We start from the raw sequence: 22,836 nt of genomic DNA, 5'->3' as shown, positions 1-22,836 counted from the left end.
AGTAGTAGAGCTAATGGTTGTGTCCCCCTGCTCCGATGTTGCTTATGCATGCCAGATCTTACAATGCTTGGATATGTATTTTACATATCAGGTGAGCTAACCACATCATGGGTGTGTTCCTTTGCCCAGGCGTTGCTGATATGTCAGATCTTACAACGCCTGTATAGGTATTTGACTACATATTTTATAGCAATATGGTGTCGGACTGCACAGTCGATGATGTGGAACGCAACCATATTGTCAGGGACTCCTTGAAAGTTCATTGAGCCCCTCGGGAATCCTATAGGCCCCTTGGTTCATCACTGACAAAAGACGTGCAGAATTTCTTAAGAAGTGAAGTTCCTTCTGGAAAAATAAAGTTATTCTATTCTATAGCCTAATGTTTAGCCTACCTGCTCTGCCATACCTGGGTCGTTCCATATGCTTTCAATCACTTTCTGACTGCACCCTTTTGATTTGAACGAAACCTTTCATACATGCTTGCCCATAGTGGAAGTGGTCAGAAAGTGACTTTTTGGACCTGAATGCCATGAATGACCCATTTTGCGAACCCACCCTACCATAAGATGTCGATCTCTTCTTCGCTGAAAAAATATTGATATAATTTGAAAGCTTATAAAACAGGATTGTCAAACTTTTCTATGACTTCTAGAGAAAAAGTTAATTGACATTAAAACCTGAAAGAAATGTATTTTTTTCTCTTCTCATTTTCACAAACGCTGTAGTTTAGACCTTTATTTTTGTGTTGTGCCCATCATCAATTGAGACAGCATACTCTTGAATACAGGGTGGGTGTCATTTCAATCATAGAAATATAATGCATAGAACGGGCCTATCCCTTCAGACCACTGCAATTTAGCTGGTACACCATTGACATTTCTGCTCTGCATCAGATTAATTTTGTGCTTCAGTTCACAATCGGGTATTCTATCAGTGTTCTGACTGATGTGTAGATACTCTCCGTGAAGCCAGCCTAATTTTCTCCTGTAAAATGCAAGATTAACTTTAAATTGAACATAAGGACATGTAGCTGGCTACATTATTTCTATGATTAACATGATGGCCATGCATCGTTTTTGCAAAAAAATACCTTGCTTTTTCATTGTAAACTCATTTACTTGTGTGGCTGTCAGCCAAATAGCGTTGCACTTCTGTTGTCATCTGATGAAAATGAAGCTATTTTCTGCCGAATGTGTTTCACTAATGTATTTTCTGTGAAGGAAAACTATAGTTGCACGTCCCTGATACTTTATTGAAGAAAAAAAACAACACTGTTGGTTTATAATTTAAAACGCAACCGCTGTCAATACACATCGGGATTTACCTGCTCCCGCTTTCTCTCTTTGTGCTATTTATAAACACACACTTGACTGGCTCAACTGTTCTGGGGAAATAAGGTAAGCTTCATAATGTAAAATAATGTGACAGGTGAAATGAAGAACGTGATCTGCTTCATCTTCTATGTATTGCACAAATTGACTGCAGGTATTTACTTAAAGTGGCTATAAATATAAAAATGTATTGAAAGACGTAAAATAAATACTTTCAAAGGTATTGACGATATTGAAAAACCATCATGTGGCTATTTCCAAATACGGTAAATGGTATAGGCTAGGGTATACCGCCCGAGCCTATACCCTAACGTAACATATACTTATTTGAGTGTCTCGGATTTACATTTACTATGTTTAAAATCCACGAGACCAGGTTGCAGGCATCCCTGGACTGCATTGTCATTCTCAACCTAGAATTACATCACAATTCATGATATCCTCCTCTCTCAACCACTCTAAACTTGGACATATTTATAAACACATTCCCAGGGAAATAAATGAGCCTGAGCTCTGGGATACAACTTTTCGCAGAAGGACAGTAGGCTACCTTGCACGGAGCAGCTTAGTCCAGCCCTTTTCTTTTCCCAGTTTGCCGCATTAGAATCGAGTTCCTAGCAAGACCCAACCAACATTATCTTGGACCGCTCTGTCGTGTATCCGGCTCTCCCCTGCACTCGCGTTTCAACAACAGCAGAAAACAGCCTCAAGCCTGTCTCTGATTATTGAAGCAACAGAAATAGAGGTAAACGGAGAAAAATGCGGTGAGGCAGAAAAAGAGAGACAACTGGAGTATTTTATCGGGCGGTACGTGGGGATATCAAGGTGGGTGGTTGATTGCATTGCAATAGCCTACGGTGTTTGCCAGATTCCAGCAGCCCCGCACAGCGATATTGTTTTATGCAGGGATATACGCAAATAGTATGTGCATTTCTGTGTCTTGTTATTGCATATCCCTCTCTCTTATAGCCTAGCCTTGTACAGAACCGAGTTCTGTACATCATATCAGGGTTTATTTCATTCAGAATCTGCTCTCTGTTCAGAGTTTTACTGTAGCCTTATTGCCATGCCTAACAATTAGACACTTGTATTCAGCAGGCATTTCTTCTGCAAGACCACACACACCCGTGGAAAAACCTAAGCAGCTGTCTTTCCATTGATCAGGCAACCTATTAATTCCACATGAAACCCAAGGGGAACTGTCAGGTTCTCTTTCAATCACCTACTTGTATGATTAATCTAATGCTACACTGGACACGATGATGTTGAACATCCTGCAGGGATATGCACATCCCAGCAGTCATCCCTGTGCTCAATTAGCTTGCAGCATTTTAAGTATGGGTCATTGCTCTAGATCACTAGTCAACAAACATGGTTTGCCACTGTAGTCAGAGGGTACCTGCTCCATTAAAGGAGAATTTAGCAGTGTTAGCCATACTTGTGTTATTAGATTTGTGGACTGAGCATTCGCTGTACTTCTAGGTGTATTACTCCCTGTCCACTCTGCGGCGGATCCAAGAGAGAGCACCGGAGGGGAGAGCGAGGGGCGCTGGGATACATAGTCACGTTGCTTCCACTCTGCACCTGCTGCATCATGGGTAACGTCGCTGGCAAGGACGACCATGGCCCTACAGGTTCCCTACATGAACGTACACACACACTCTCTCTCATTGTCACGCCATTATATTAAACTCTGACAGTAACTCTGATTAGAACCTTCTCTTCCTGTTTCTACAATATTTCCTTTCAAGCTGTTTGTACTCCTACACAATTTGCTCATGATCTTTTATGCCTCCCCTTCTCGATCTGTCTACCTGTGATTCTCTATTGTAGCATTGCTGACTTTTTCTGACACACACACACACACACACACATACACTTCCTCCCCTAAACACTTGTTTAAAACCCTGGCCGTTCCTATCCTTCCTATCTGGTCTCAGTAGGCTGGAAACCGACTCAGACTGTGGGAATAGCTCCCTGGATACTGTGTGCCCACCGCCAGGCACATGCAATACATCAGGCTGTGCTAGCTGAATAATGAGTCTGCAGAATTCTGCTGCCCAACACAACGACAGGGAGGGGGAACATGAGACACTAGAGGCTTAGGGGGTGGTTGTGTGTGTGTGTGTGTGTGTGTGTGTTTGTGAATATGCAGTAGAGTTTGACATAGTGGATGTGTTTCGAATGTAAATCAATTGACTACAAGCAGCAAGAGATGCGGCGTCTAAATTCAGTGAGGGAGTAAGTCTCCAGATATGGCCACTTGGGGAAATGAGTGTCTGTTAATGAAAGACAGGCTCTGCCGTGTCTATCAGCCTACCAAGGACTGTGTGAGAGAGAGGAAGGGCATTGACTGTTTATACATGCATATTCTGCATCAAAGTGCAGGCATCCTGCTATAGCCACACCCAACTCTGGTCTCCTATGTAGTTTTTATAGACTAGAAAATAGCTTAGGACAGCAGTTCTGTCTCGCTCTCGCTCTCTTTTCTGCTCCTCCCTACTCTCCTTTCCCCTTTCTCATATTTCTTTAATCTCCCCCTCTCCACTCTCCACCCTCTCTCTCTTTCCAGGGTCTCATTTAGATCTGTTCCACACTCCTCCCTCCTCCCCCTCTGATTCTGACCTGGCTGCAGCTCTGGCCTTGGCTCCAGCCGCGGCTCAGCTGCTGCAGCAGGGGACACCGTCCTCTGGGGCTACTGGAGGTATCGTCTGCCAGGGTGGAGCTTCCCCCTCCACCAACTCCAATTGGAGCCACACGCTGTCCGTCCCGCCAGAATGGGCTGTGATTAGCCTAGAGAGTGGTGCATCGACGCAGGGAACAGGGGTGGAAATGGACGGTGAAAGGCGACCGGGGAGGTGCTCCAGCAGCCACAACAACCACAGCAGCAGCCCTGTGTCCCCAGCCCAAGAGTCTCCGTCGGATCGTAGCCCTTTGGAGCAGAGCTGGCAGGACCGGGACAGTGGGCTGGAGCCCCAGGCAGGGCCGGAGAGGGCTAGGGAGGAGATGGCCCTGGCTCTGCTGAACCTGCTGGAACATCACAGGTCCACACTGGGGCTCAGTCCCGGCCTGGACGCGCCAGCAGGAGCAGCCGGTAAGGTCTCCACATCTGCATGGCCGTAGTAACCCAATCGTTGTAACCCAATTGTTTGTCTTGTCTCAACTTAACAGTGTGTGCATACATGTCCTTATAGTACGTGTGTGTGTGTGTGTGTGTGTGTCAGAGCTGCTGAGGCGGTTGATGGTGGAGAGAGAGGTGCTGGTCGAGGAGATGCGCAGCCTGAAGGACACACTGAGGGTGAGTCAGACGCTCCTCCCTTCTCTTCCCCACTGCATTCCCTCCGTCTCTCCCTCAGCACTGCAGACACAATCGTTTCAAAGACCACACACACACAGACTCCAATATATCCATATTACTTTGAAGTGGATTGTGTTTTCCCTTCTCTACCCAGTGTTGTGCTCTGTTAGCCGTTTTAGGGCTCGACTCAATCGGTATCGCGGAAGATCCGCAGTATAGCGTGATTGAAATATGAAGGTGATTTCCGATTGAGCCGACATATGCAGCGTTTACCGTGAATGCCGTCTCCACGAAAGCGGAAACGTTGCCTTTTAAGAGTCGATCGACTCACCCGTGCGTCAATCTAAGTAACATAATAAAGAAATCCCCATCAAAATCTGGCAGTTTAAGGTAGAGAGATATATACTGTATATATATTTTGCATGGACTGCATCTCAATCCACCACAACTGCCTATGTCGGCCTTGCGCCTCTGCGGTGGAAGGTGGCCGAGCTACAGTGGTGTTTGTCTGACCATGAGACATCCTGAAAATCTTTCTTCTCACGGCCTACAAACTGTTATAACCTGTCTATGGAAAGGGGAGACTCTCACGAAACACGATGTTCTCCGTTTTGCTCTGCGACCGCCACGAAGGACTCGTCTGAAGGTAACGCATACAAATGAATGGAAGCACAGAGGTAGTTTTGTGCCAACGGCTTAGACTTCTAGAGGTTAAAAGTTCAACCACCCTGTACATGTCTTCCTCAATACGATTTAATCAAGCCCTAAGACTTGGGATTTCATTCCAGCGGTAAGTAAGGCAAATGTTCAGGCAAGTCACAGTGTTTGTGGCAGGGTTTCTCAATATGTGTGCTAACCTAAGCAACCTTTTATTAGTGGTTCAAAAATGTGACCTGGCTTTGACTTTTTTTCTAGAAGTGTTCTGTTTGAGAATATCACAGTCGGCCTCCACCATCTGCAAACACGGTGCAACAGCTACTGTAAATGAGCCAGTGATAAGCAGTGGGGTGGTCCTGACATACAGTATGGGAGGTTGTCCCTCTCTCTAGATTACTGTGACTAACTGTACACAGGGAACATTGCAAGGATTCCTGGCATACTTTGTTGAAATGTTCACCTGAATGAATTCTTCTTTTGACCAATGCAAAATCCCTGATTTCGACATGTTTACTGTAGACTGTATCAACAGCGCTATTGATTTTCTGCTACATGTGGCAGCATGCATGTCTGTCTGCTGGCCTAGATGTAAAATGATAAAATGACACCTGCTCTTTCCGTGACAGACTGACCAGGTGAAAGCTATGAGCCGTTATTGATGTCCCTTGTTAAATCCACGTCAATCAGTGTAGATGAAGGCGAGGAGACTAGTTAAAGTTTTTTTTTAAGCCTCGACAATTGAGACATGGACTGTGTGTGTGTGCCATTCAGAGGGTGAATGGGCAAGACAAATGATTTAAGTGCCTTTGAACGGGGTGTGGAAGTAGGTTCCAGGCGCACCGGTTTGAGTGTGAACTGCAGGTCTGCTTGGTTTTTCACACTCAACAGTTTCCTGTGTGTATCAAGAACGGTCCACCACCCAAATGGCATCCAGCCAGGTGGACACAACTGTGGGAAGCATTGAGGTCAACATGGGCCAGCATCCCTGTGAAACGCTTTCGACTCTTTGTAGAGTCCATGCCTTGACGAATTTGGGCTGTTCTGAGGGCAAAGGGGGGTGCAACTCAATATTAGGAAGGTGTTCGTAATGTTTTGTACCCTGTATTTCCTGATACAATGAGTCAACTGACTCTTAAGTTCTCCGCACAAATGTATGGCTCTAGTTTGAGTGTACCGAATATTTAAGTCTGTCTCTCTCGGTCTGTCTCTCAATCTGTCTGGTTGTCTCACTCTCACTCTCAATTACTATTTCTTGCTCTCTGGCAGACTGAGCGAGCTGAGTGGCACCAGTTCCAGTGCGATCTGCAGGTGGCGGTGTCTGTGGCCGACCGGCTGCGCATGGAGGCGGAGGAGACTCTGGGTACGCTCAGAGAGAGCCACGGGGAACTGGAGGGCCAGCTGGCCCAGGCCCACTGCAGACAGCAGGACACAGACAGGGAACTGGAGAGCCTGAGTGCTGAACACGGAGAGGCCTGTCACAGACTGTCTAATCTCACCCTGGAACACCAACGTACCATGGCTGAGCTGGAGACACTGAGACGCATGCAGACAGAGAGAGGGAAGGACTCACACAGTCACAGAGAGATGGAGGGAAGAGACACAGAAGAGAGGCCGGCTGGTGAAGACACTGGTGAAGACATAAATGCGGTGGAGGCTCTGGATGGGGAGGAAAGAGAGGATTCTGAAAGGGAAGTGGAAGGAGAGAAAATAATAAATAGTGAGGGAGTGGATGTTAAGATGGGAGGGCAGTCTCCTGAGGAGCTTGTTAGTGGAGGGGAGAACCTGCTCAAAGGGAAGGGGGTGGCGGAGACGTACCTACGGAATTTGGTTGCAGCTGGAGAGAAGGGGTGCGGCTTAAGAGATCCACGGAGGATCGTAATGATGTCAGAGCGTTCCAGGTGAGAGCCTCATCATACCTGTATGATGCACTAGCATCTGGTCACCAACCGGTCGATCGCCAAGGCCTTCCCCGTTACTCACTTCTGTAAAAAAAACAACGATAAAGCCTTGCATCCCTATTTTTTTCAATTTTATTTGTTTTGCACTGTTGGTAGTAGATGCACTTGATTCAGGAGCCATAGCGCCGAGAATGCAAAGTGTTCCCATTTTGAACCATTTCATGTGTCTGATGGTAGAACACAGCCTACCTGGCAAGCCCAGAGAGCAAAACACGTGTACTTATAGTCCTACTGCTGGCCAGTCTGCTCAGATCAGTGTCTGCACAGTTTCTTTGACTGTGAAGAAGTGTCGAATGCACACCAAAGTTCATGATGTGAGATTTCAAAACTTTTATAGCCATGTCTAGAGAGAGACTCAGAAACAGCAGCTCTTTGCTGTATTCAGTATGAGTAAGTTCAGGTTTTAAGTTGTTATTCAGCTCTGTCAACCCTTTGTTTAGAGGAAGAGAGAAGGGATGGTGACTCGGACTGACCATGAGATGCAGGCCATCAGTCCAGTAAATAAAATGAAAAAGCTAATTGGTCACTCAGCTGTGCCTCACATGTAATACAACAAATGATTTATTACCACTACCAATGTGATCAAATACCTAACTTTTTTTTTTTTGACATATAATTTCAAAATGGTCTGAGAAGAACGACATTTGCAGGGCAATTCAAGCCTAGCCAGTATGCAGTGATAATGAATTGGGCCGTTATCTTACTGCACACATATCATTGCTACAGAACTGATTTTAATTGGTCAATGTTGCATAGGCTTACATTTTAAGTCATGTTATTTATTTATTTCATTTGAGTGGTAGATCTCAACTTTTTTGACTCAGAAAATTATCTTGACTCAGAAAAGGTTGGTGACTACTGCACCAGCAATTTGGGGGTTGAGAATCTGTTACCTGGAGCCTGTCCCTTTGACACAACTATTATTTTTGAAAGCAGTCTCATATTTGATGAAAGCTAGCCTGTGTCTCTGTATTAGCAAGGGTTGACCTCTGCGCAAGGCCATGCTATATAGACACCAGTGTCCTACATGTATCTGTTTCAACTAAGTCCTATCTTATCTGTTTCAGGAGCCTCTCTCGACTTCCCCTGCCCACGGACTCTCTCCCTGCACAGAAGGGTAGCTCCCAGACCACCACTAGTACAACACTGCCTCTATGCAAGGTAATGATTGTATTCAACCAACACGTTTGTTTTTGGGAATATCTAATCTCTTTGCAATGGTTTCAAATCTCATGTTATTTGTCACATGCACCGAATACAACGGGTGTAGACTTTACCCTGAAATGTTTGCTTTGCGAGCTCTTTCCAATGATGCAGAGTAATATATAATAAATAAATTGGTAACACGAGGACTAAAATACACAAAAATGAAGCTATATACAGGGAGTACCAGTACCAGATCAATGTGCAGGGGTACAAGGTATTTGAGGTATACAGTGCATTAGGAAAGTATTCAGACCTCTTGTCTTTTTCCACATTTTGTTATGTTACACCCTTATTCTAAAATGTATTAAATAAATAAATGTCCTCATTAATCTACACACAACACCCCATAATGACGAAGCGAAAACAGGTTTTTAAAATTTCTCACATTTATTACAAATAAAAAAACATACATGTATATATTATTTACAGACCCTTTGCTATGAGAGACTCATGTGCATCCTGTTTCTTTTGATCATCCTTGAGATGTTTCGACAACTTGATTGGAGTCCACCTGTGGTAAATTTAATTGATTGGACATTATTTGGAAAGGCACACACCTGTCTATATAAAGTCTCACAGTTGAGCAAAAACCAAGCCATGAGGTCAAAGGAATTGTCCATAGAGCTCCAAGACAGGATTGTGTCGAGGCACAGATCTGGGGAAGGGCACCAAAACATTTTGTTACGTGTTAGCCTTATTCTAAAATAGATTAAATACTTTATTTTATACAGTCCATATAAGGAAATCAATCAGTTTAAATAAATTAATTGAACCCTAATCTATGGATTTCACATGACTGGGAATACAAATTTCTGTTGGTCACAGACACCCTTTAAAAAAAATTAGGCATGGATCAGACAACTAGTCAGTGTCTGGTGTGACCACCATTTTGCCTCATGCAGCACAACACATCTTCTTCGCAATAGAGTTGATTAGGTTTTTGATTGTGGCCTGTGGAATGTTATCCCACTCTTCAATAGCTGTGCGAAGTTGCTGGATATTGACGGGAACTGGAACACGCTGTCGTACACGTCGATCCAGAGCATCCCAAACATGCTCAATGGGTGACATATTCTGGTGAGTATGCAGGCCATGGAAGAATTTGGACATTTTCAGCTTCCAGGAATTGTGTACAGATCCTTGCGACGTGGGGCCGTGCATTATCATGCTGAAACATAAGGTGATGGTGGCAGATGAATGGCACGACAATGGGCCTCAGGATCTCGTCACGGTATCTCTGTGCATTCAAATTGACATTGATAAAATGTAATTGTGTTCGTTGTCTGTAGCTTATGCCTGCCCATACCATAACCACACCGCCACCATGGGTCACTCTGTTCACAACGTTGACATCAGCAAACCGCTCGCCCACATGCTGTCATACTGTTATCTGCCCGGTACAGTTGAAATCAGGATTCATTTGTGAAGAGCACATCTCCAGCGTTCCAATAGCCAGCGAAAGTGAGCATTTGCCCACTTAAGTCGGTTATGATGCCGAACTGCAGTCAGGTGAGGACGACGAGCACACAGATGAGCATGCCTGAGATGGTTTATGACAGTTTGTGCACAAATTCTTCGTTTGTGCAAACCCAGAGTTTCATCAGCTGTCTGGGTGGCTGGGCTCCGATGACCCCACAGGCGAAGAAGCCAGATGTGGAGGTCCTGGGCTGGCATGGTTACACGTGGTTTGCGCTTCTGAGGCCAGTTGGACGTACTGCCAAAATCTCCAAAACAACGTTTTAAGGCTGCTTATGGTAGAGAACATTAAATTCTCTGGCAACAGCTTTCCTGCAGTCAGTGTGCCAATTGCACGCTTCCTCAACTTGAGACATTTGTGGCATTGTGTTGTGTGACAAAACTGCACATTTTAAAGTGGCCTTTTATTGTCCCCGGCACAAGGTGCACCTGTGTAATAGTGTTTAATCAGCTTCTTGATATGCCCCACCTTTCAGGTAGATGAATTATCTTTGCAAAGAAAATACATTTCTGGAATTTATTTCAGCTCATGAATCATGGGACCAACACTTGTTGCGTTCATATTTTTTGTTCAGTGTATATATGAGTGTGTTTTGTATAGTGCATATACAGTGTATAGTCTTAGTCTGGACTTGAAATTCAAGGGTAATTTTCTGACCAATTTGGAAACAGTCATGCATTCTATAGCCACTACTCCTCTATCTCTTACCAGAAAGAAGAGCCAGTCAAAGGGAGAAGGATGGACCGCATACTGCAAACACAGGACACCTGGTCCAGCTTCTATACAAGTGTGTTCATTGAATCTACACCTACATTATACTTTGAGTTCAAACATAACTGTTTGCTTTTGAATGTGTATAGTGCATTTTGCTATGTGTGTAAAGTTACTATGCTCTTAACTAATTGCTAACGTCTAGCAGAAAAACAGGAGGAGGACCAGAACGCAGACCCACTGTCCTCGTTCAGGTGATTGGACAGGCCCTCTAAAGAAACATAAGAAATATGCCCAAATAAAGCCTTCTACCTAGCTATAACATTTGTCTGTTATCCACCTTCCAGACCTCAGGATGGTTTCAGCATGCTGCTGCGACGTCATGGAGGCTCCAGGCGGAACTCACTCCTGCGCTGGTGTCAAAGCCGCACCCAGGGCTACAAGGTCAGAACTAGCAAAGAAAAGTACCATTCACATTTACCAAACCATTGGTCGCCTTATCTGACCAATACAAGACAATCCTCTATTTTGGATTTTTTTTTTAATAGAATATTGAGATCACCAACTTCAGCAGCAGCTGGGAGGACGGTCTGGCTTTTTGTGCTGTGTACCACACCTATCTACCCACACACATACCATACAGCAGTCTCAGCCCAGGAGACAAGGTAAGAGAAATGCATTCACATATACGACTCCATAGTTCACACAATATACAAACTGTTTTAGTAACCTTATTCACACCTACATGTTTTGTTCTGTGCAGAGTGAGAACCTGGGCCTTGCCTTCCAGACTGGGGGAAGTGTAGGAATCACATCCACACTGGTGAGACCCAAATTTAAACATTCCATGAAAGTTGTTGGGAAAGAAACTTAAAATATATATATATATGTTTTAAAAGAGCTTGACTTGTGAGTAGAATGGTAGATGTCCTGTTCTTATGAGTATGGTCATGGTAATGCTTCTCAGTTCCCACTTTTTTTTTTTACGTGAGTAGCAGTTGTCCTTGTAGAGCTGAGGGTACAGCTGAGTGTAAGCTTGTCTTTTAACAGAGGGTTTTTATTTGCTTGACAGACTGTGGAAGAGATGCTGAGACCAGGTGGGCCCGACTGGCAGAGGGTCCTGGGGTACGTTGAAAGCATGTTTCGTCACTTTGAGATGTGAGGTCATTTTCCTTCTGGCTTCCCTCCCAAACTCGACATCTAACTGGTCCGCCACCACCAGTCTGGTTCCTTTTCTTGCATCATGAACTGAACTGAGACAGCTGATTGGCTGAATTGACTGACGCACCACTAGGGATTGTAGGACAACTGTTGGAAATTATTTCTACTTCAGCTTCACTCTCCGTGTGGACTCCTGCTGTCGGCCATTGGTTGTAGGTGCACTGTGGATGGAAGTGAGGGTTTTAGGCTGAGAGCTGTTCTTTTGTTAAATTTCACGGTGATTGCACTGAATATGAGAACACAAGCAGCACCATAAATGAGGAAATTGTGGATGTGACTATCTGAGGAGTACAGTATATTCTAGACAAATTGCACCAGGAAAATGTATCAGACTTCAAGTTTATCACTTTGGGTGCAACTGTTGTTCTTTGTTGCACTTATTCTAATGCCTTTTTATTTAAGCACTTTATCAACAATAGGAAATCAGTTTTTAACTGGAAGATTTTTATTTTGTGGACACACTCTGCCATGTTTCACATTCTTTATCAGACTTTATTTGCTTAGAAATGTTGGGATATTTATGTAGCCATAAGTAGTATTCTAATGTCTATGAACCTCAACTCAAAGCACAAAGAGGAGCCAGATGACTTGAATGAGTTAATTTAGTGGCGCTGCATCACAACCGGGATCAACCAAGAGTGACTGCCTTTTGAGGAAATGTATATACAGAACTGTCTAATTAAGCAATAAGGCCCGAGGGGGTGTGGTATGGCCAATATACCATGGCTAAGGGCTGTTCTTAGGCACAACGCAACACGGAGTGCTAGGACACAGCCCTTAGCCGTGGTATATTGGCCATATATCACAAACCCCTGAGGGGCCTTATAGCTATTATAAACTGGTTACAAATGTAATTAGAGCAGTAAAAATAAATGTTTTGTCATACCCGTGGTATACTGTCTGATATACCATGGCTTTCAGCCAAATCAGCATTCAGGGTTCGAACCACCCAGTTTATAATTAGTTATATTTTGAATCTACTATTGGTTTGAAAATATTTTTAAGTCAATGTTTTAAATGTAGAATGAAAACAAGTGCCATAGGTTGGACTAATGAACAGAGGGGTATTTCTCCTGTTATGGGAATGGATTGTCTGTTGCTTCTATAAATCAGACAAAACCTCAATGTGGCCATATAAGGACTGAATCCTACAATGTTTGTCTTTGTGTGAAGGAGAGATGTACAGTATGTGCAAAGTATAAATTGAGGCATGTGCCACTCCCCGAAGAGTTTTACTGTGAATGATAACAGTTGCCAAAGTCTTACTGCAATAATAAAGTTTGTGTTAATCTGCTTGGTGTGTTGCTGTTTTCACTTTAAAAAAATAAAATTTCAACAAATCTGAGTAGCATTTTATTTTTTTATTACATGTATTAACTCTTATCCAGCAGTGACAGATTGAAAAGGTCCAACAGTAAATTATGGTATAAATGACTTAAGACAAAATGCAAAATAAATAAATACGGAAAACAAATACTCATAAACAAAGGATTTAAGTTAGCTGTCAGGTGTATTGCATTTAAATCCAGGAATGCAATAACTAAACTTTGAAGAATGAAATTTGTCTATCCTGGTTGGAGGTTGCAATTGACATTTTGTTTTCATTTGAACCAATACAGGTCTGATTTGTGTGCATTATCCCAGGGTGATATACCAAGGTAGCCAATTCACTTTTTCCTATGATTGATTGAAAAAAAAAAAGAGATACTTTATGAAATTGACAATGCACACACATTTTCAAGTCCAGTAACATTTTTTTAGATGTCCCTTCTGAGAGACCAAGGCGAGTTTCCTAGGAAGCTGTGATGGCACCACCTATGGGTGGAGTGGACAGGTGAGGCAGGAGAAGAGACTTCAGTTTGATGGACATGGCTGCTATCTCTGGGTCCTGAGTTTCATACATCTTCACCAGACGGGCAAATTTAAGGACACCTGAAAAATGTAAATAAGCAATGACTACCATGATTTCACAGAGCTTGAACTGAACATGAAGCTAAAAGTGTAAAGTCAAAACACAAATCAATGCCACTGAAAAGTGACAATAGATTGTCTCTATCCCTTTATCCTATATCGAACTGGTTTCACAAAGTGGCTTCTTACCCTCTCCCTCGTTGTTGAAGCCATATGCTTTGATGACCTCCTGTTGGATCTGGGTGGCCACAGGGAGCACCAGCTGCAGCATCTTGCCCATGTCGTTGCAGGCACTCTCCCGTGCCTCCTCCATCCGTGCTGCATTCTCTGGCACAGAGAAGGCCTGGATGACCTCACTCAGCACTACTGCAACACACAAGAGCATTGTGAATAGATCTGTGCCACAACCGGGCATTAGTAATAGAGTGGGGTGGCAGGTAGCCTAGCAATTAAGAGCATTTGGGCCAGTAACCAAAAAGCCACTGGTTCAAATCCCTGAGCTGGCAAGGTGGAAAAAATCTTTCATTCAGCCCTTGAGCAAGGCAGTTAATCCCAAACAACTGCTCCCAGGACAGTGGACATCGATTAAGGCAGCCCACCACACCTCTCCGATTCAGAGGGATTGGGTTAATGCAGAAGACATATTTCAGTTGAATGCATTAACTTTTGCAACTGACAAGGTATCTCCTTTCCTAGATAAGGCACAATTATGTGACTGTTCATACCTCTGGCCTGCTCAACAGTGAGGGTGGGCTGCTGGGCTGGAGCTGAGGCCATTATATGTCTGGGAAAAAAGGTGTGATATAAGAGCAGATATTTCAATGAATAATGTGTATTTCAGAAAACGTTAGTTAGCTAACTTCTGCATGTTTATGTACAGTGAGTAATACTTTCCTGTGTCCATTACTTACACAAACATAGGAAAACTGCATAAAGGGGCATATCTATCTAGCTATATATTTAGCTTTATCAAATGAATCCAGAACTATGGATGGAGATGTTTGACATGAGTACTGTATCCTTGTAGTAAGCTAGTTAGCTGTTGTGGCTAGGTAAGCTAGCTAGGTGACAGCATCTAGTTAAGCTACATAGCTATTCCATCTTTAACGTTACTCTGGAATGCGCAATTAAATACCTACATAATCAATTAAATGCAGTATTGGTTACTTACAATATAGCAGTTGAATAAATACAAACAGCTTAGCAAGAAATGTTTTGCTTGTCAGCTGGGTGGTGGGGAGTGACGCTTTACGACTCGCCATTACGTCATTACGTACGCCTGGCTGAACAGGAAAGGAAACAAACTAAAGTGAAAGAGATTTACAATATTTCATTCTTCCTGTAACAGTGAAACATTGAATTCGAGCATTACCATGAAAACACATGTTAGACAATATTTCCGCGGTTGAGAAGACGGGATTTCAAAGGAAAAATCATGTTAGGACTGCTCAAAATCTAGCTAGCCAAGGCAGTAACCAGTAACTTTCTTTCCTATCTGTCGTGCACATGTTGCGGCGCAGTCTTTCATTGCCGCATGACTCAAGAGTGGATTACAATATGGAGCAAAAGCTTTCAGAGTTCAGAGCTCGAAGAAGGGCTGATGTGGCTCCTAAGAAGAGCGAAAAGCAGCCCATAACATCATCTGACAGTGGCAGCACTTTGATCTCGGCCAGCTGCCAGTCATCAACAGCTGATGCAGACACACAGGAGTTTACAGAAGATCCAATCTCTGCTGTCGCTCAGGCTACAAGGACTAAACATTGGGGGGTAGGCTAAAACGCAATACTCAAAATACTATGGTCCGGTTACCCGTACACAGTTTAAACCAAGTCATGGACTAATAAAAACTTGAATTGGAGATTCATTGAGCATGCTGTCTGGGAAACCAGCCCTATTTGTCAAGTAGATGTCCGTTAGTAATACACGTCGATTCCATTTTGTCACTGTTCGCTAATTTAATTTAATCTTTCCCCACCTTTTTTAGGATGGCTGGTTGCTGGAGAGCAATCTGGGTCAATGGCTTGGTTCGAAACGACTGGCTTTCACAAATCTGATTTTGCTGAAGGTGTTGCTTTGGCTGGTTCTACTTGGGCTGTTTGCCGAACTGGAATTTGGGTTGCCTTTCTTCCTTATCTCTCTCTTCTACTGGCTGTACGAGGGGCTGCGGAGCCCAACTGCACGTCAACCAGGAGAACTGAGCGCTTATTCAGTGTTCAACCCAGACTGTCAGCCTCTCCTGGGGGCACTTACTGCAGAGCAGCTAGAGGGAGAGATGGGCTACAGACCACTGGCCAACAGATGAGACCCTCAAACAACTGACTTTATTCTGACATTTAATAGCTACTGTACTTTAAGATTTCCACTGTAATAAAAATGAACTGTAAATGTATTTATTTGAATGGTGCACATTGCTGATGTTGATTTTGAAGTCAAATATAGCCTATTCCAAACTACAAGATCATTCAACACTGCCACACATTGATGATGCTGTGAAAGCACCAACATCTACTTGTTAATTCCATTAACATGGGTGTACTTGAAACTTAGAACATATTACTGTACTTTGAACACACACACACACAGAGAAAGTTGACAGTGTCTGAAATATTTTAGAAAAATATACTTTTTAATATATCTGACAGTGCTCAGTTTCCTTGCGCTTTACGACACGACAGATGTTATTGGCTCTTCCTTTGGGACTTCCAAACCGTACAAGTTGACATCGACAAGCGGGCAGAGTGGCCCACGTTTTGCGAGCATGGAGAGGCCAGAGATTGGCAGATTAGTAAATTGGGCTAAGAAACAGAAGGTGGGTATTGGAAAAAGGCCAGCAGTGCATGTTCTACGAGCCCATATAGCGGATGAAAGCACGGCGTGAGCGTGGTGAACAAATAGACGTGGTTATGGATAGCGATGAAGGAGAAGAGCAGAGTGCAGTGGGAAGATGTGTGTTGGGGAAAGCGTATTCTGATGGCTCAGAAATTGAACCTGATGAGAGTGAAGAGGAATTACCTGTGGTGGCAGGCGTGGTGAAGACCTCAAGAGTCCAAGCCTCGCCCCAATGGTCACGCAAAGGATGATTCGGGCCCAGTGAGAGTCACAATTTTGGAGAAAGTTGATCTCTGCCTTATGGATCAGCCAAGCCAAATGTAGTCTCAGGCTGGGTAGAAAAGACGTTAAATCTGTGAAGGTAGCTCGGAGAGATAATTTTCTGTGTTTCTTCTGTCCAGAGCGAGCAGGTGTTTCGTGTCGGGTTTAGGGACAAGACCTGTGACTTGCTTTACTCTGGAGCAGGGCACCTTTGAAAGGAATGATTACTGGGGTGGCATTGTGTTGAGGTGGAGCAACTCAAATGAAAGATCCCCTGTGTCAGTGACACCGCCGTTTGGTGGTGAAACTGAGAAGACAATGTCTGTCAGTTTGAGTTTTGAAGCAGAATCTTTAACTGATGAAGTTAAGTTAGGATATGTCAGTTATCCAGTGAGAGCTTTTGTGTCGCACCCACTAAGGTGTTTCAGATGCCATGCTTTTGGTCATGTTGCAGCTCTGTATAGGAGGGAGATTCCGAGATGTGAGAAGTGCGCAAGAGGGCATGTGACAAAGGAATGTGTAGTATCCGTGGGAAAAAAATTCAATTGTAGGGGTAACCATGTTGCTGGGGATCAGAAGTGCACGGTGTGAGAGTGACAGGTTGAGGTTACCAGGGTCAAAGGTTGCCAGGCTCAGAGTAGAACAGAAGGTGTCGTATGATGAGGCAGTGAAGAGAGTAGAGGATGATGGGTCAAGGGTGAGTACTAGGCCAATACAGAGTCATATGAATGTGTGCTTCAGTAAGGTGGGCTTCTTAGCAGTCATTGCCATGGTTATCAACTGTACCGCAGAAATGGAACGTAAAATCACAGAAAATAGATGTTGTGCTGGCAGTTGCAGAGAAGTACTTGGGTGTACAAGGTTTTACTGCAGAAGAGTTAAGGTGTGTTGAGAGAAAGAGTCCGATCCTCCCACGTGTCAGCCTGGTGTAGGAACAGTTTGGTTCAAAGTAGTGGAATGGGGTGGTGATGAATAATTTTTATGAAAGTGGTATATAGCTGTAGGGTTAGTTGGTGGTGCAATTTTTTCCTTTTCCCCCTTCCTTGTAATTTTGTATCACAAAATGTGACGTGATCGACCACACACTACTGTACAGTAGGTGGCGGCATGCACAAACAACATGTGCAAACGCCATGATACCAAAATAGAAGAAAACAACGATGATGATGATGATGATGATGAAGACTGACGTCATCACGTACGCCCGAACAGGAACAGGAAGTAAACATACCAAAGTAGAACAGATTTTAAGATATCGCATCTGCGAATGTGTCATACTACTCTTTGTGGCAGTGAATCGTTGAATCACCTCAGTGCATTGAAAGCATCTTATATACAATTTCTGCTATTCAGAAGGCGGGATTTCGCACGATCGCGAGGCAATCTGCTACGTAGACCTCTCAACAATTCATCAAGCTAGATGGCTAGCTAGTTTTTTTTTTTTTACCAGGGATTGATACGCGCCGTGCACAGCGCGCACATTGCATAGATTGCCACGCACTCTATAATTTCTGCATGAGCATGAGTCAGAAGTTGTTAACATTCGCAAAAGCTTGTAGAGTTCAGAGCCCTGTACAAGGGCTAGTGAAATGCAGCCCATAACGTCACCTGGCAACGGCAACACTTTGAAGTCAGCCGGTTGGGAGTCAACAGCTGATACAGACGCACTGGAGTTGACAAAACATCCGATGTCTGCTGTCCCTCAGGCTACAGGGACTTTACAATGGGGGGTAGGCTAAAACTAAATTACTCAAATGACTAAAACGTCAGTTACTGGGGTAACTTCTTGGCATAGTCATAGATAGCTAACTTCAATTCCACCCTTCAATGTTAGCTAGCTGACTTGATTCTCTCATTTCTTTTAGGATGACTGTCTGCTGGACTGCATTCTTGGTCGGAGGCTTGGTTCAAGACGACTTGGTTTTGCAAACCGGACTTTGCTGAAGGTGTTGCTTTGGCTGGTTTTGCTTGGGGTGTTTGCTGAGCTTGGCTTTGGGTTGCCTTTCTTCCTAATCTCCCTCTTCTACTGGCTCTACCAGGGCCTGCGGAGTCCAACTAAACTTCAACCTGGAGAACTGAGCGCTTACTCAGTGTTCAACCCAGACTGTCAGCCTCTCATTGGCACTCTCACAACAGAGCAGTTGGACTGTGAAATGGGAATACTACAGCTAACCATGTAAAGCAGTGTTTCCCAACTCCATTCCTCCAGTACCCCCAACAGACACATTTGTTGTAGCCCTGTACAAGCACACCTGATTCAACTTGTCAACTAATCATCAAGCCCTCAATGAGTTGGATCAGGTGAGTTTGTCTGACTACAACAAAAATGTGTGCTGTTGGGGGTACTGGAAACACTGACGTAAATGAACTGTTTTTAAATGTGTGCGAGTTATGCCTTTTGTGTTAAAATGATGTTATGTTTTTTTGGTTGCACCTAGACTCAATGAACAATGCACACTGCTGTTGGTTGTAATGTAAAACTGCTTGTTAATTCCATAAAAATTTCTACATCTCACTAGTTTATTTGTCTTACTTGAATGAAACAACACGGGTTCACACACACAAATACCAAAGAAAGACAGTTGTCCATTACTTGATGTCACAGAGCAGGGCAAAACCACTTTAAGATCGGTTGACTGCACTGCATATCACCACCCCTGTGATGTAGGTGAGGTCTTTGTGCCTGGGCTTGTAAATGGAGAAGATGAAGAATTTGGGGGCGGTGGAGTTGATGGTGAACGTGAATCACAGGCGGGGGTGAACATGAGACGGCAGTTTCTGCGGTCCTAGCCAGCCCCATCCAGGAACAAGACGTAGGCCCCCTCCTGAGAGACAGCGATAAGATTATCTTACAAAAGCTTCTCTTATAAAAGCTTTCCAGAACATGCAAACTGCTTTTTATACTGTTCAACATACCTTGTCAATTGAAGCTTATCCTCAATACCGAGAACTAAACTAATGGTGTTTTCTAACGCAAGAAATAGACCTCTGAACCTTTCACCTATTACTACCTGTCAGGGCAAGGAGATTGAGGTTGTAACCTCATATAAATATCTTGGAATTTTAATTGATGACAGCCTCTTTTTTAAATTGCATATTCAACAACTTACAAAAAAAATTGAAGCTGAAATTTGGATTTTATTTTAGGAATAAGGCCTGTTTTTCTTTTGAAGCCAGAAGGAGGCTAGTATCAGCTCCATTTATGCCTTTACTAGACTATGGGGATATTTTATATATGAATGCTTCCCCTCAGTGTTTGAGATCAATTGACACTCTTTACCATGGCACTTTGAGATTTATTTTAAACTGCAAAACCCTTACACACCACTGCACCTTGTATACCAGGGTTGGCTGGCCTTCTCTAGTCACTCGTAGGCTCAGTCACTGGTATACTTTTATTTACAAAGCCATTTTGGGTTTACTACTTTTTTATTTGGGCATTTTTATTGTTCAGAAATGTGGTGGGTACTCTCTTCGTTCGCTGGACTTTATCCTGCTAACTGAATTTGGTAAAAGGGCTTTTATGTACTCTGCGCCATGTCTTGGAACACCTTACAAAATACTTTTAAACTGGAAGAACTTGTCCCAATTGGTGTTTTTAAATCACTGATGAAGGATTTTGAGGCTCATTCCCTGACCTGTCAATGTTTTTAATTTGCTGTTTTATTTTTATTTTGTTATACTCTTGTGAATTCAATGGTTTTTACTAGATTACTTGGAGTTTTTCATGTTGTCTGTCCTTACTTTTTTGTAATGACTTGGTGCTACCTATCTTGGCCAGGGCGCTCTTGAAAAATAGATTTTAATCTCAATGAGCCCTTCCTGGTTAAATAAATAAATCACAATTATGAGGGATGGTATTGAGAGTTCCAATGAGAAAGATTCATCTAGCACATGTGTTGTTATATGACACTATTTTGCATGAGGCTACTTAGTCGGAGAGGCAGTAATCTCCTTGCTCTGCTTCAGCACTTCGTTATGCAGGGTGCCTGTGTCCAGAGCCCAGCCCTGGTTACCTCCTGCCTCATGGCTGTCAGGAAACCTGCAAACATAAGTGAATTTCATAAAAAATAAAAATAGAAAACCATTTAAAAAGTTATCCTTTTTTTAGATAAAACTATTGATGTTGTCTGTAGTGCATTGTTTTGTATTGCATTGTATTACATCTATATAGATAATGCCTTCAGTCAGAATAATGAACGTAAAGGAACTTTCTGCTATCCTTCTCTTATCTGTAACCTGCTTGTTGATCTGTGATCTAAACTGTTTTCTCTGCTCTGTCCAGTGCACTCTCTCCCCACTAAGCCCATCAATGAGTGCTGACGCTGCCACCATTTTATTCCTGAATTTCCTTCCTTTTCATCCAGCAAGTCCACAAACTCATCTACTGAGTGAACTATATTCTATTGTACTATTTTATCTATACATTTGTATTTATTTTGCATTATTTCTAATTCAAGAAAATGTTTTTTTTAAGGATTGGACCTTACCTGTTCTTCCTTCATGGCAGCATCAAACTTGGCTTGTGCTTTGTCCAACTCGGCCTGTTTCTCATCCAGCTGAGCCTGAGCCTTGGCCTACTCAGCATTGGCTATAGTCAGTCTGTCCTCTTGCATATCTAGGTTAGCCTGTCCACACTCTAACCAGGCTAACCTGGAGAGATGAAAGGCTGTTCACAATGGTTATCTAATATCAGTTCCCACACACATGTACACACAGACAAATAGTGCTACGATACTACTTTATGGAGGGTAACATCATTCAGCGCATGTTCCCCGTACCTTGAGTGGCAGCACTTCCTTGTTGATGCCAAAGAAGATGGCCATGTCGGCGGTCCAGGAGAGCGGGCCGGCCACGATGTTTACGCACTACACGCTTCAGCACTCGGCGGTGAGCTTGTGTGAGCTTGTGTGGTCGTTGTTGCTCCTAGCCTTCCCACTTTACAATAACAGCACTTACAGTTGACCGGGCAGCTCTACCGGGGCAGAAATTTGACAAAATGACTTGTTGGAAAGGTGGCATCCTATGACAGTGCCATGTTGAAAGTCACTGAGCTTTTCAGTAAGGCCATTCTACTGCCAATGTTTGTCTATGGAGATTCCATGGCTGTGTGCTTGATTTTATACATCTGTCAGCAATGGGTGAGGCTGAAATAGCCAAATCCACTAATTTGAAGGGGTTTCCACATACTTTTGTATATGCAGTGCATTCGGAAAGTGTTCAGACACCTTGACTGTTTCCACATTTTGTTACAAAACAATAGGGACAGTGCCAGGTTTCTTCCAGACATGACCCTTGGCATTCAGTACAAAGAGTTCAATCTAGGTTTCATCAGACCAGAGAATCTTGTTTCTCATGGGGCTGAGAGTCTTTAGGTGCCTTATGGCAAACTCCAAGTGGGCTGTCATGTACTTCTTACTGAGGAGTGGATTCCATCTAGATGTTCTCCCATCGCCTCAGAGGAACTCTGGAGCTCTGTTAGAGTGACCACTGGATTTTTGGTCACCTCCCTGACCAAGGCCCTTCTCCCCCAGTTAAGTTTGGCAGGGCGCCAAACCCACCGCTTTGTCATTGTTGGATATTGTGTGTAGATTTATGAGGATCATTTTTTACAATTTTTTAAATAAGGCTGCAACCTAACAAAATTTGTAAAAAGTAAAGAGGTCTGAATACTTTCCGAATGCACTGTATAGTGTATCTCAGTGCATTCAAATTGCCATCAATAAAATGCATGTGGTCACGTCTGGAGGAAACCAGGCACCTCTCATCACCTGGCCAATACCATCTCTACGGTGAAATGTGTATCTAATGATTGTTATTAAAATACCTGCATGCCTCCATGTGGGTTCAATCCCTTTTGTGGGGAAATGAGGCCAAGTGGCATTCACAAGAGGTGAATGGCCATACCTCTCCTCACTCTCCCTACACCATGCAATTCTCCAGGTAACATACAGTACATGACACCGCTCAGTGAAC

The 22,836-nt window shown here is 43.4% G+C and overlaps 3 protein-coding genes across 9 annotated transcripts; 2 read left to right on the top strand and 1 right to left on the bottom strand.

The window, feature by feature from the left end:
- The first annotated feature begins 923 nt into the window (after window positions 1–923).
- On the top strand, window positions 924–13,153 carry LOC110529806 (cytospin-A). Of its 6 annotated transcripts, none has more exons than XM_036985293.1 (13): window positions 924–1,397; window positions 1,923–2,156; window positions 2,814–2,980; window positions 3,904–4,425; window positions 4,556–4,629; window positions 6,553–7,184; window positions 8,312–8,405; window positions 10,639–10,714; window positions 10,844–10,892; window positions 10,986–11,082; window positions 11,187–11,303; window positions 11,402–11,461; window positions 11,711–13,153. In XM_036985293.1, the coding sequence occupies exons 3-13, from the start codon at window positions 2,926–2,928 to the stop codon at window positions 11,798–11,800; spliced, it is 1,866 nt and encodes a 621-aa protein (XP_036841188.1). In that variant the 5' UTR covers window positions 924–1,397; window positions 1,923–2,156; window positions 2,814–2,925; the 3' UTR covers window positions 11,801–13,153. The 6 variants fall into 6 exon arrangements, with proteins under 6 accessions (XP_036841188.1, XP_021468024.1, XP_036841189.1 ...); XM_036985294.1 differs by lacking the exon at window positions 924–1,397 and adding an exon at window positions 2,430–2,537 and having other exon boundaries at window positions 1,636–2,156; XM_021612349.2 differs by lacking the exon at window positions 1,923–2,156.
- A 52-nt stretch (window positions 13,154–13,205) lies between these two features.
- grcc10 (gene rich cluster, C10 gene) lies at window positions 13,206–15,053 on the bottom strand. 2 transcript variants are annotated; one of them, XM_021612357.2, is made up of 4 exons: window positions 14,942–15,053; window positions 14,496–14,554; window positions 13,960–14,136; window positions 13,206–13,791 (listed from the first exon to the last, which is right to left on the bottom strand). In XM_021612357.2, the coding sequence occupies exons 2-4, from the start codon at window positions 14,545–14,547 to the stop codon at window positions 13,652–13,654; spliced, it is 369 nt and encodes a 122-aa protein (XP_021468032.2). In that variant the 5' UTR covers window positions 14,548–14,554; window positions 14,942–15,053; the 3' UTR covers window positions 13,206–13,651. The 2 variants fall into 2 exon arrangements, with proteins under 2 accessions (XP_021468032.2, XP_021468033.2); XM_021612358.2 differs by having other exon boundaries at window positions 13,960–14,133.
- LOC110529808 (SAYSvFN domain-containing protein 1) lies at window positions 15,048–16,159 on the top strand. Its single transcript, XM_021612356.2, has 2 exons — window positions 15,048–15,537; window positions 15,755–16,159. The coding sequence occupies exons 1-2, from the start codon at window positions 15,277–15,279 to the stop codon at window positions 16,070–16,072; spliced, it is 579 nt and encodes a 192-aa protein (XP_021468031.1). The 5' UTR covers window positions 15,048–15,276; the 3' UTR covers window positions 16,073–16,159.
- The last annotated feature ends 6,677 nt before the right edge of the window (window positions 16,160–22,836 follow it).

Source organism: Oncorhynchus mykiss, chromosome 8 (genome assembly GCF_013265735.2).
Source record: "Oncorhynchus mykiss isolate Arlee chromosome 8, USDA_OmykA_1.1, whole genome shotgun sequence".
In the NCBI taxonomy this organism is placed as follows: domain Eukaryota; kingdom Metazoa; phylum Chordata; class Actinopteri; order Salmoniformes; family Salmonidae; genus Oncorhynchus; species Oncorhynchus mykiss.
The sequence above is the reverse complement of the archived record's forward strand: the minus strand, read 5'-3'. Positions and strand labels throughout refer to the sequence as shown.